Source organism: Elephantulus edwardii, unplaced genomic scaffold (genome assembly GCF_000299155.1).
Source record: "Elephantulus edwardii isolate Elephantulus edwardi_28Jun2011 unplaced genomic scaffold, EleEdw1.0 scaffold00283, whole genome shotgun sequence".
Classification (NCBI taxonomy): Eukaryota; Metazoa; Chordata; class Mammalia; order Macroscelidea; family Macroscelididae; genus Elephantulus; species Elephantulus edwardii.
Genome location: NW_006400033.1, coordinates 1517731 through 1530510, shown reverse-complemented (window position 1 = coordinate 1530510; position 12780 = coordinate 1517731). Strand labels below are relative to the sequence as shown.

Sequence of the window (12780 nt, the reverse complement as noted above, 5' to 3'; positions counted from 1 at the left end):
CATCGCCCGGCCCCGAACTACAACTCCCAGCGCCCCGCGCCGCGTCACGGCGAGGCTGGGCGGTGCCCGACTTGGGGACTTGGGCTCCGGGACCGATCGTGAAGGAAACGCCGGCTCACCTGGCCCGGGCGGCGGGTTCGGCGAGACGGGGGTCCCCTTGGACCGGCCGGCCTCCAGTCCACCTTGACGGTCATAGCGCGCGTGCCCGTCGAGGCCCCTCCGCCGTAGTGCACACGGTACAGCTCTGCCGGCCACGCAGACCTCGGGACGCGCCCGCAGGCAGACGTGGGTGCCTGTCCAGTCCTTTGGCACGAGGGGTCCGCAGAGAGGGGGCAGAACTGTCCCCATTCCCGGGGTCTTGGCGTCAGCTTCTTCCTGCCGCTCAGCAGATGCTGGGAGAGCGCTGCTTTCATCAGGTACTTACTTTCAAGTTAGGCAAGTACAAAGTGTACTGTCCCCAAGGCATATGTCCAAGGCATGGCTCCTGGTGCTGGCCACTGACTGGAAACGAGTCCCAGGTTAAGGGATGGTCGTTTTAAAGGTATTGCCAAGTGCAGGGTAGGTCAGGAAAGGACTGATACAAGCAGAGAAAACCCACTGTCTTCCTGTTGATTGCAAGTCTCACTGGATGGAGCTGCACGGAGTTTCCCAGACAGTGGCTATAAATCTGCACGGAGTTTCCCAGACAGTGGCTATAAATCTTTACTGCTATTGTTAAGTCCTGTCGAGTGGACTACAACTCGAGCAGACCTGAACCCTGCCCTAGCTTGCCTCATCCTCACACTCTGGACATGCTCAGGCCCATGTGACAGTCACTTGTCAGTCCGTCTCCTCGAGGCTTTTCCTCTCAGTCCTACACCTTTCTCGGAATGATGGCTTTTTCCTAAGATTGGTCCATCCTGACATTTCCCCCTCAGAGAAGCTGAAGGGTTTGAACCACTGACTTTTGGTTACCAGCCCAACCCACTGTGCCACTATCATTATTTAAGCTGAAAATAATGTGAAGTTTATTTGCCAATTCCACTAAAACTTATTGGGTAAACGAGTTCTTGATTTCAAAGGGCAGGAATCCCTATTTCCTTCTGTCAGTGAAACATCTTAGGAAGTCTGTGGACTAGCAGAATGCTACTGTTCAGCCAGGCACTGGGGCACACCTAAGCACATGGGTCCAGTCTGCTAGACACCAGAAGTTGGAGTTGGGCAACAATGAGGTGGCAAAGGTCACGGCCATGCACTGTGAAGGAATAGGGTATGGACAGCAAACAGCAGAGTGCCTTTTTACAGATCAGATCACATACAGGGGAAGTAAATACTGCAGCCTGAGAAGTAGAGCTGTGCAGGGTGACTACTGAACAGAACACCTGGTGCATGGGTGAGTGGGCGGTGCTCACCTCCTGCTGGCCATACTCTATGCCCTGGGACATGGTGGGGCACTGCCTGATTTACCTACAGGCACCATCTTCTCGCCCCTGGAACAGGCATCTTTCCCCCAACCTGACCAGTGGTGCTGTGAATCCTCGGCCAGAGCCTTGTAAAAGTCCCTTCCGATTCTATTGCTACCTGTGTTGTTTTACTTCAGCTAGGATAGGTCCTAAAATAGGTAAAGCAAATCTTCCAGCCCTGAGTTCTGCGGTGGTGTGAGTGACTTCGGGGCAGGTATTTCTACATTCACCTTATGTACACGGTGATTTTACAACTCAGAAAAACAGTGCTGTAAAAATAGTAATTTTATTGGTTAAAAATAAAAATACTGTATTTGAAAAGTACCTTTCTGCTAGGATATTTTAAAAATTTGCATACATCTTATTCATCCACACAGAAAAAAACATTCAAAACAAGAAACCAGACAAGCGTATGGCTTTTTAGACACTTAACACAACCAGTCTCTCACTATGGGTCTGAAGAGGTATTCACTCGGACTCTAGTACTTTTCTAGGAACACTTCATCTGTTGGGGGGATTGAGGGTGGGTACCTGTGGCCTCTGGGCTAACTGATTTCTCATGGACAAGACACAAATTCAAAGAAAGAACTTAAAAATAATTTAAATTTAACAAGATTCTGTGGTGTTTCTACTGTGAAGTCTGAGGTAGGGAAGTACTGGCATACCCTGTTAACCGTGCTTTGCGTGTTTTCGCAGGGTGAGGTTTCCAGTTACCCTGTGCTAGGCTAGTCTATTGGTGCCATTTTCACAACAGCATGTGCTTGCTTGGATCTGTATCACATCTTGGTGGCAATTCTTACAATATTTTAAATTTGTTCATGTTATTGCAAACTTTTATATACACTGTGAAACCAGAAAATCTTTAGCTTGCTATATTGCAGTGGTCTGAGACTGATCCCTGGGGTCTTTGTGCCAGTCAAGCCCTCACATAAACTTGTGAACTAGCAGGGACATGCCCTGCCCCCTGAGCACACAGCAGCCAGGATCCACACCAAGGGCTGCCCTCCGGTTGGCAGTATCCCTCAGACTGGATCCTGGAGGTGGGATGCCCCTTTCAAGGAGGGTTTTCCACAGGCAAAGCATCTGTTACTGCTCATATGGCTACGCTCCTGGTTGGGCTCCAGGGGATCCTACTCTTGCCCAGTACACAAAGCTCTGCATTACTTTTTTTCCTTTCTCGCATTCCATTCTTCACAGGCTTTGTGCTTGCCACCTGGCTGGACCGCAAGTTTCGCTGTTTACCTGTGGATAGCACCAATCCCCTACATACATTTGTATCTATCTGTAACATCATCCACTGCAGCTCAAGAAATACTAAAGCTTAAAATGGATATATTATTCTCAGTAAAAAAAAAGGAATTCTTATACTTTGGGTGGGCATGATGTATGCCTGCTAGGGTCTCAACTGCTTAAATAACTATAATGATTTGGAAGCAACCTCTCAGCTCTGTCAGTCCCACTGCTACCCCCCACACAGCATGTGCAGTCTGGAACATGTCTCTTGGTGGATTTCTGAAAATGGCTGAGACATGTCTGAAGCTACTTCTGGTAAGACATCCAGGTAGTACTAAGAGGACCCCTGATGCTGTTATTAGGCGCTTCCACATTGATTTAGGCTGTGACCCTGCAACAGAGCAGACCTGCCCTAACAGGATTTTCTAGGCTGTAATCTTTATGGGCCAGGCCACTAGGTTTCTCTCCCAGTCACTAGAGAGGTCTGACCTGCCAATCTTTTCTGTTAGAAGCCAAGTGCTTAACTGCTGCATCACCAAGAGCTTCATGGACCCCAGATGAGGGTTATCAGCAATCTAGTGAATTCAAAGACCATCAGTAAGCTCTGCAGGCATCTCAGAGCAGCATTTCAGACATGTCTGAGACAATGGCATCATCACAGTGCAGCAGGTCAGCTCAGAAGGACAAAGTCTCCTTCAAGTACCAGACCTAATCCTGTACACAGCCACATGGAATTCGTTAGCTAGAAACGATAATGCTTCACAAGCAAGGCGTTCCCAACAGCCTCAGCCTGAGGTCTTTGAGGATCACATATAAAATACAGAACAGAACAGGCACATTTTCCTCCCTTTTATGTTCTCCTTCCTCACAAGATAGGAATAGCTTAAATTTCACATGACATGCTCTTTGTTAAACAATGTTTCATGTAACTTAAACCTTAACTCTTCTGGTTTTGTTTCCAAGTTCTGTAATAAAGCCAGGACACAGCAGACAGACATGAAAGTATTTCCAAGAGTTCCAGTGCAATCCCTTGGAATTCAATCAGTTGCAGGTTGGAAGACTTAAATTTACTGGCCCTTTGACCTACAAGAGGAACAGGGGTGAGTCTGGCAAGCTTCCTTGACCTATAAGACTGGAGGGTAGTTAATACAAGTCAAAAGGCACTTCCAGTCTAGGTGAAAAAGAGGGCAAAGATTTTCTTCTTTGAAAGCAGATTGGAGTGCAATGTTGGCAAATTTAAGGCATTTACTTAACCTTGGGCTTGTTCTGTGAGTTAAGTACATCTGGCCCTGGTCACCTTTACAACCAGGTCCTTCTAACCTTAATCATCTCTCTCACCTTTCTGGCATTCTTTTGGCACTTCAAGCCATGGCTTGTGTTCTAAGAGAGGAGTTCAGTAGCTGCCTTGACTAATTTCTGAGCTGGTAAGACATTCAGAGGTGCAGGGGACAAACCAATAGTACTCTCAGGTGTCCCTTCAGAGAAAGCTGCAGAGATAGAATAGCCAATCGCCAGACTGAACTCAGCCTGATGTGCAGGATCCCTGGAGCAGAGCAACTTTGGGTTTAGAAGTCTTTGTGCTCATTCAAGCCAGCATTTCCAGCCACTGAGGGGAGGCCAATTTCCTGGACAGCTGAAGGACATCCCATGTGCACGATGCCTTGTGGACTTCTCTGATGCTGGCTTAACCCAGCATTGAGAAGTATGTCCACCAGGTAAAATCACTGCCATTCTTGAGGATTTATTACAAAGACTGCAGTTTATATACCCTTGGAAGTTAGGAAATGAGAAAGCTTGGCACAGGAGGGGGTCAGAAAAAAGGCTCAGCTTTGCTTCCTTGTCAGCATTGGTCAGGACTTTTTGCTCATGTCAAAATCTCCTTTGTATGTTTGTTCAAGATTGTTAAGTCACCCTTGGAGAATAGGTTTCAAGCTGTTTTTGATGATTTTAGTCTGAGCATAAAAGCGACAGCTAGGAATCAAGTAAAATGCCAGCCTGAAGTATTGCACAGCCCTGACTAAGGTCCTGCCACAAGAAACCACTGTAGTTTATAGTTTAGTTGTTCCTCCTAGGCTTCCTAACAGACAGTACCTGGCAATGCGGACTGCAGGGAACTTACAAAGCTATGAAAGGAGGAAGACATGCTTCAAAAGATGTCCCCAAAATAAAGGCTATCCTACATTATCAGTAACAGAATTACCCGCATTTTTCAGAAAATTAGACCCTCCAGAGACCCACCTCTGAAGTCTGGGGCAGCTGGAGGTTCACAGAGCACTGCCTACACCTTCACTGAGGCTCAGATGGCACAGTGTCCAGAGGAGGGGGAGCATGGGAGGAAGCTGACTTTTTGCCTGAGGGGCAAAAAAGATGGGAGGGGAAAAAACCCCAAAACAACAAACAAACCGAGCTGAAAAACAAAAACATATCTAGGAAGACATGGAACTGGGTGGAAGTGAGCAGAAACGCAAAAGAAGAAAAATCCTTAAGATCATAAATGTGGTTATGGGGTAAAGTGGAACGGCATGACCTCAGTGGGTGGCAACATGACAGAATAAGGCTTCCCAAACCCTAGCTCTTCCTAGAGTCTCTGCTTCCAGAACAGCAAGCTAAGTGAAGAAAAGTCTCAAAAAATTCCATATTATCAGGCCATCAAATGGAAAAGAATGGCTACAAGAGAGGCAGTTTCTCAACATCCTCCTCCTACAGATGCAGCAGCTTGAGCGGTGGTTCTCCAGGTCTATAGGTGGTCCCAGCACCCTCAGAACAGGTATGAGCTCCCAGGGCAGAATTCTTGATGTAGGAAAGCCTGCCTGGGGAGACTGTGCTCGGCCCAGTCAGTGGCGGTTCTGTCGCTTTGCCATCTCCTCCTGGACACGCAGCTTGAGGGCCTCTCGCATGAGCGGATCCAGAGGCGTGTGTGCTGACACCTTCTCACTCACCCTTCCTGGGTCATCGTCCTAGGTAGTGGAAGAGTCAGGATGCTCAGGGCCTTGCCCCAGACAACATGCTCACAGAAGCCCACTCAGCACTTCTTGCCAGCTCCCGCCATTGCCCAGGTTTGACCTAGAACAGTGACATGGGCTGGGGACATGGGCTTCCCTGGCAGCCCTCTGAGAATAACTGGTGGGGGGTGAGCTGCTGTATAGCACTGCCCTGTAATCCCACCCTGAGGGACCTCCCGCTACAGCTGTTTCCAGGAGGCGTACCTGATACACGATAACAGATGTGATCTCGCCGCTGTCCGCCTCATATTCTAAGCAGAAGAGCTTATGACCAGAAGGCTCCAGCTCAGAGCCACCACTGCTGCTGCTTTCACCAGACTCCTCATAGTCTGGGTTGCTGGGGTGGGCAGAAGCATCTGGAAGGATGAACCACAGTGAGAGGGAGGAGGGGGAGCTGTGGGAGCACTAGTGCAGATGACACAGAAAAATACTTTGCATGGACCCAGCAGCATTTGTGTGCACAGTGTGCTGCTAATCCAGTCTTACTGACCTTTCTGTCTTTGTTGGGAGGGGGCTCTGGTGGCTTGGTGGGTAGGGGGTTGCCCTGCCAACCCAAAGGCAGGTGATTCGAATCCACCAGCTGTTCTACAGAGGAAAGATGAACAATCTACCACCTCTGAAAACTAACCAGAGGATAGCTATGAGTCGGTTCCGATACGATCCCAAATGAGTAAGTGATCCACCCCTGCAGACAGCCCAGCACAGTTCTGCCACACAGCAGGTGATTACTGTGCATGCCTGCCTAGAAAATATGACTGGACGGTAACGGACTGGCTAGCACTGGTCTCGGAGCCACGGCCTGGGCTAAAGTGAAGGCGCCTGTGTTTAGTAATTCTGGGATCTTAAGGTCCTTATGCCTCAGCTTCCATCCAGATCCCCGAAAGGTATACTGGGGACTAAAGAGGGCTAAATCAGAGCACTTGAGAAGGTGAACACATTGGAAATGATGCCTGACAAACGTGGTGTCATTAGCTCCTGCGGTGTCCAGGTGGCCGGGAAGCACGGCCGAGTGGGAGGGACTGCCTGGGTGTGCGCTCCCCTCCCCAGTCGCGCCTTGGCCGTGGACGGCGGTGCCAGGCTTCCCGGGCCCAGCCCGGGGCACCCGGGGCCGCGTGACCGGTGGGGGCCGGCGCGGAAGCGGAAGTCCCGGGCGGGGCGCAGGGGCGGCCTGGAAGCCGCCGGCAGGGTCGGAGCGGCGGCTCACCTCGGCGTCGCGGCAGGTACACCTGCAGATCGGGCCTGCGGGGCCGCGTGGGCGCGGGCGTGAGCCGCCTCCTCGCCTTCTCCTTGGCCGCCTGCTTCACCTTCCGGTCGTAGTCGTCCCTGCGGGGAGCCGGGCGGGAGTCAGGGGCGGCCGGGCGGGCAGGCGGGCCGGGGGATGGCGAAGGCGCGGGGCGGGGCGGTACCGAGCGAGCTGGTTCTGTCGGATGTGGTGGACGAAGCCGTGATTCATGTCCAGTCGCCCGCCTGGCTTGCAGCAGAGCCCCGGCCCGGGCTCCGGCGCCACCTCCATCGGGAGGCCGGTTCCTAAGGGCCGCTGCCTCAACCGCCAAACGTCCAGCTGTCGTGTCGGAAGGAGTCACTGCTCGCCCAACCCCACTTCCGGCACCGCATCGTGACTTCCGGTCCGGTGGCCGTGGGCGGAGCTGTGCGGAGCGCGGGACTGTTCCGGAAGGAATGGGTGCGGGGCGGGCAAGCGCGAAGGATTTCACTACTTGGATGGGATTTTTATTTTTTCTCTCTAACATTATGAACGTGAGAGGATATTTGTTTACTTCTTTTTTTACCCCCTTAGGATATATGTTTACTTCTGACAAGCCAAATTACACCAGAAAGTTTCGAAAAATACGAGCCACTCATTATGTCACTCAACATTCCATGTGGAGCCTTCCTGTCCTTTCTTTGGTGATAGGTTCCTGTCAACTTCAGTCACCTGTAACGTGAACGTGGTTGGCTTTTTACTCTCACAGTGCCTCAGTTCCTGCACTTGTAAGTGGGAACATGGATAACATGCTCTTCATGGATGGGGAGAAGACAGAGTGCTGGGAAACCTGGACAAAGACCGCCTGCCAGACTGTCAGAGCTTTCCAGATCTTTAAACAATAATCATAATAAAAGACAAATACTAGGAAATCATGAATAGATTCAAGACCAACTATGCTACGTCTACACAATTAAATACGGAGGAATAAATTCTTGATATAGCAACAGTATAGATTAAAACCAAAATAATTGTGCTGAGTTAAAAAGACCTGTCTCTTATCCCACCCCCCCAAAAAAAGAATCCATCTGATTGAAAAAAAGCTCTAGGAAACCACAGAAAATGAAAAACCCCCCAAAATCTAGAAGAATTTAAAAAAAACACACACACACACAACCAAACCAACACCAATGTAAAACCATAAAGATCAAGTAAAGGGGAAATTAGAAGCCACAAAACCAGCTAATTGAAAGAACCAAAGAATAGAGTGGGAACTATTAAATACAGATGTAAAAATGACTGGAACAGCACATCAACAGTGCTAGATGTCCAGGCTGGGTTTTGAAGAGGCCAGTAGCACTAGGGACATTATAGCCAATGAGAGATGGATCTTGGCTGAAAGCGGAGAGTACCAAAGGAATGTCTATCTGTGTTTCATTGACTGCAAAGGCATTTGTTTGACTCTCTGGATCACAACAAACTGGCTGACTCAGAGAAGAAAGGAAATCCTAGGACATTTGATTGTGCTTATGTGAAATCTATACTTGGACCAGGAGGCAGTTGGCAGAACAGAGCAAGGAAACCTGCATTGTTCAAAATCAGATGTGCCAGGGACACATCCTATCTCCATACATTTTTAATCTACATACAGCACAGATCATCCAGGAGGCTGGGCTTTATGAGGAGGAATGTGGCATTCGGATGGGAGGAAGACTCAACAACAACATGTATTATGCAGCTGCCATAACCTTGCTTGCCAAAACTGAGGAGGACCTGAGGCATTTGATGCAGAAGATCAAGGAATGCAGCCTTCAATATGGATTGAAGCTCAACATCAAGAAAACAAAGATTCTCACCTATTGGCAGCATCATGATAGATGGTGAAGAAATTAAGATTTTTAATAGTTTCAGCTTTCTTGGGTCCATAATCATTCCTTGTACTAGGAGTCAAGAAATCAAAAGACTTATTTGCACTGGGAAAATCTGCTTTCGGGGACCTCTCCAGAATACTGAAGAGCAATGATGTCAGTCTGGAGACTAAGGTGCACCTGATCCAGGCCATAGTCTTCAGAATTACTTGCTGTGCATCAGAAAGCTGAACAATGACTAGGAATGTTAGTAGAAGAATTGAAGCCTTTGAGTTGTGATGCTGGAATAAAGTATTGAATATACTATGGACTGCTTGGAGAACAAACAGATTTTCCCTAGAGAGGGTGAAACCAAGCTGTTCCTTGGAGGCAAGAATTTTGAAGCTCCATCTCACATATTTTGGGCATGTTGCAAAGAGGGACTAGTCCTTGGAGAGGTACTTAATGTTTGGAATGGTGGAGGGACAGCACAAGAAAGGAAGACCCTCAATTAGATGGATTGACTCAGTGACTGGGGTAATGGGGGTATGTATGTCAGAGACAATGAGGTTGGCTCAAGATAGAACAGGATTTAGAGCTGTTGTACATAGGGTTGCTATGAGTTGCAGGTGACATAATGGCACATAACAAGAGTTAGATGGAAGACAAATCTTTATTAGTATATTAGAGAAACAATAAAAAATGAAGGAAGGAAAAGGAAGAAAGCATAAGAATTATATGGTACAATATCAAGAAGCATAACTTGAATGGGAATTCCAGAACAGGAAGAAAGGGGGAAAGAAAATAGAAAAGGAAATGGAGAAAGCTTTCCAAAATTTAGAAAAAAATTGAGAAAATATGCCTTCAAGAAGCTGAACATACACCAAACAGGATAGACCATAAAAGAAAAACAGCAAGAGTATCATAAAATAAGTTTGGTTTGTTTGTTTGTTTTTTAAGACACTACTGAAAACAACTTCATAAATAATACTGAAGAGCAATGATGTCAGTCTTGAGACAAAGGTGTGCCTGATCTAGGCCATGGTCTTTGCAATTTCTTGCTATGCATCAGAGAGAAGGATGCCTTTGAGTAATGATGCTGGAGAAGAGTATTGTTGACTATATCACAGACTGCTAAAAGAACAAGCAGCTCTGTCTTGGAGAAGGTGAAACAAGGCTGCTCCTTGGAGGCAAAGATTTTGAAGCTCTGTCTTCCTACTGGGGGATGTTGCCAAGAGGGACCAGTCCTTGGACAGTTGGAGAGGAACATCATGCTTGGAAGGGTAGAGGAACAGTGCAAGAAAGGAAGACCCTGGATGAGATATATTGACTCGGTGACTGGGGTAATGAGAGTAGGTGTGTCAGAAACAATTAAGTTGGTTCAAGATAGAACAGAGTTCAGTGCTGTCATACATAGAGTCGCTATGAGTTATAGTCGACTTGACGGCACACAACAACAACAACAAAGAACTAGTAAAACAAGACTCTTCTCAGCAGAAACCACACAGGGGGGAAAATGCTATTATTGTTAAGTGAAGTCAAATTGACCATGACTCACAGACATCCTATCAACAACAGACCTGAACCTTGCACTACTGTGCACCATCCACACTGTCCCTGATCTCTGATATGCTGGAACCCATTGTTACAGTCACTGTGTCAACCAATCTTGTTGGAGGTCTCCCTCCCTTTGACAATAGTACGACACGTATAAAACTCTGAAAGAGAAAAAACAATTGCCAACCAAGAATTCTATACTCAGTAAAGTTGACCTTTAAATATGATGGTGATATTAGCACATTATCAGATAAAAAGAAACTTGGTAAATCTGGAAAAACTAGACCAATCTTAAAAGAAGTACTAAAGGGAGTACTTTGGACAGAGACAGTAATGGCAACCCAAAATTAACATACATGACAACATCGTTCAAAAACTTACCTACACATAGAAATACACACTGGTGGCCTAGTGGTAAGACACTACACTGCAATCAATAAAGCACGTGGTTTGAATCCACCAGCTGCTCTGTGGGAGAATGATCGATAATCTCCCGTGTAATTTATTCTCTCTGAAAACCTGCTGGAGGGTCAGTTATGGCTTGGTTCTGACTCAACATTATGAAATGACATAATAAGCACAGGGCACTCTGGTAAACTGCTGGATAAGGACTTGCACTGCAAATTCAAAGGCAAGGGGTTCAAATCCTTCAACTGCTCCTCAGGAAAAAGATGGACAATCTCTTCCCATATGAATGACAGCTTCTGGAAATCTGCTGGAGGGTTACCTATGGATTAGTTCCATCATAATAAACATACAAAACTAAAACTAGGGAACCAGAGGTATCAGTCCATAAATGATGGCAACTTCAATGCAAAAATGGAATGAGAAGTGCAACTACAGAATGTCTAAGGCAAGGGTGGCAAAGCTTCATCTCTGATAGTTTGGACTTGTTGCTAGGAGAGGCTATTCCTTGGAGAGGGATATTGTGCTTGGATAGGTGGAGGGTTAGTGAAAGAGAGGAAGACCAACAACAAGATGGATTAAACTTGGTACTGCTGCAGTGAACTAAAGTGTCTCAGAGATGGTGAAGATGGAACAGGATAGGTCAGAATTCAGATTAGTTGTTTGTAGGGTATTTTGAGTCATAGTTGATGGCATCTAACAACAACATGCTCAAAGTATGTGAGATGAAACTTCCTCATCTTTGCCTCCAAGAAGAACTCTGGCTGCACTTTCTCCAAGACATACCTGTTGTTCTTTTGACAGTCCATGAGATAGTACTTTTTTTCTATACCACAACTCAAAGACATTGATTCTTCTTCTGTCATCCTCATTCATTGTCTAGTTCTCAGATGTATAGCAAGTGATTGAAAAGACCATGGCCTGAATCATGTGCATGTTTGTCTTTAAACTGGCATTATTACTCCTCAGTACTTTGGAGAGGTAATTAACAGCACACTTCCCCATTGCAACATATCTTTTGATTTCTTGACTCCTGGTGCCAAGGATATTGATTGTGGCTCCCAGCAAGATCACTGACAATTTAAATCTTTTCTCCACCTATCATGATGTTGCTTATCTGCCAGTGGTGAGGATTCCCTGCCCCCCTTCTTAATTTTGAGAGGTAATTAATATTGAAGGATGTGGCCTTTCATCTTCTGTAATAAGTGTTTCAATTCCTTTTCACTTTCAGCAAGCAAGGTTGTGTCATGTGCATCATGCAGTTTGCTAATGAGTCTTCCTTTGATTCTGATGCCACATTCTTCATAAAATTCCATTTTTTTCAAATGATTTGCTCAGCATACAGGTTGAATAGGTATGAAGAAAGGATACAGTCCTGACATAGTCCTCTCTTGATCTTAAACAATGCAGTGTTCCTTTGTTCTGTTTGAGCAGTGGCTTCTTGGTGTAGGCAAAGATTTCATATGAACATAAGTAAATGTTCTGGAATTCCTGTTTTTCTCTCTATTAGTTATAGTTTGTTATGCTCCACAAGAGCTCTGGTGGCCTAGTGGTAAGAAGCTGTGCTGCAATCCCAAAGGCACACAGTTTGGGTCCACCAGCTGCTTTGCAGGATAAGGTTGGGCTGTCTTCTCCTGGATAATTAACTGACTCTGATAACCCACCAAAGGGCCAGCTATGGGTCAGTTCTGACTCGATGGTACACAACGATATATCCATATGGTCAAATGCCTTTGTCTAGTCAATGAAACACAAATAGGCATTCTTCTGGTATTCATTCTTTCCTTTTATCCAGGATTGACCTGACATCAGCAATAATATCCCTGGTGAAACAGTCTCTTCTAAATCTAGCTTGAACTTCCAGCAGCTCTCTGCCAATGTACTATTGTCGTTGATAAGTGCCGTCGAGTCGTAGACAATTCATAGCAACCCTATGAACAAAAGACCCAAACGCTATTATAACTTTCATCATTTCTCCAAGTTCATAGAGTTTCTGGAGGCAAGCTATTTCAGAAGTGGATGCCACTCCTGCTTCCAAGCTTGTTTTAAACAGGGAGCCCCACCAAACACTGTCCACATCAGTGTCACAGTGT

The 12780-nt window shown here is 46.6% G+C and overlaps 1 protein-coding gene across 1 annotated transcript; it reads right to left on the bottom strand.

The window, feature by feature from the left end:
- Positions 1-5509: 5509 nt before the first annotated feature.
- On the bottom strand, positions 5510-7195 carry LOC102856567 (chromosome unknown open reading frame, human C2orf68). The gene is made up of 4 exons (XM_006900372.1): positions 7084-7195; positions 6882-7000; positions 5882-6033; positions 5510-5632 (listed from the first exon to the last, which is right to left on the bottom strand). Exons 1-4 carry the CDS (start codon positions 7188-7190, stop codon positions 5510-5512), a joined length of 501 nt encoding a protein of 166 aa, XP_006900434.1. The 5' UTR covers positions 7191-7195.
- Between the last annotated feature and the right edge of the window lie 5585 nt (positions 7196-12780).

Coding starts and splice junctions, on each gene's coding strand:
- LOC102856567 (XM_006900372.1), bottom strand. CDS start 7,190: ATGGAGGTGGCGCCGGAGCCCGGGCCGGGGCTCTGCTGCAAGCCAGGC. Junction 6,034..6,881: donor GTACCTGCCGCGACGCCGAG/GTGAGCCGCCGC, acceptor TCATCCTTCCAG/ATGCTTCTGCCCACCCCAGC. Junction 5,633..5,881: donor CATCTGTTATCGTGTATCAG/GTACGCCTCCTG, acceptor TCCACTACCTAG/GACGATGACCCAGGAAGGGT.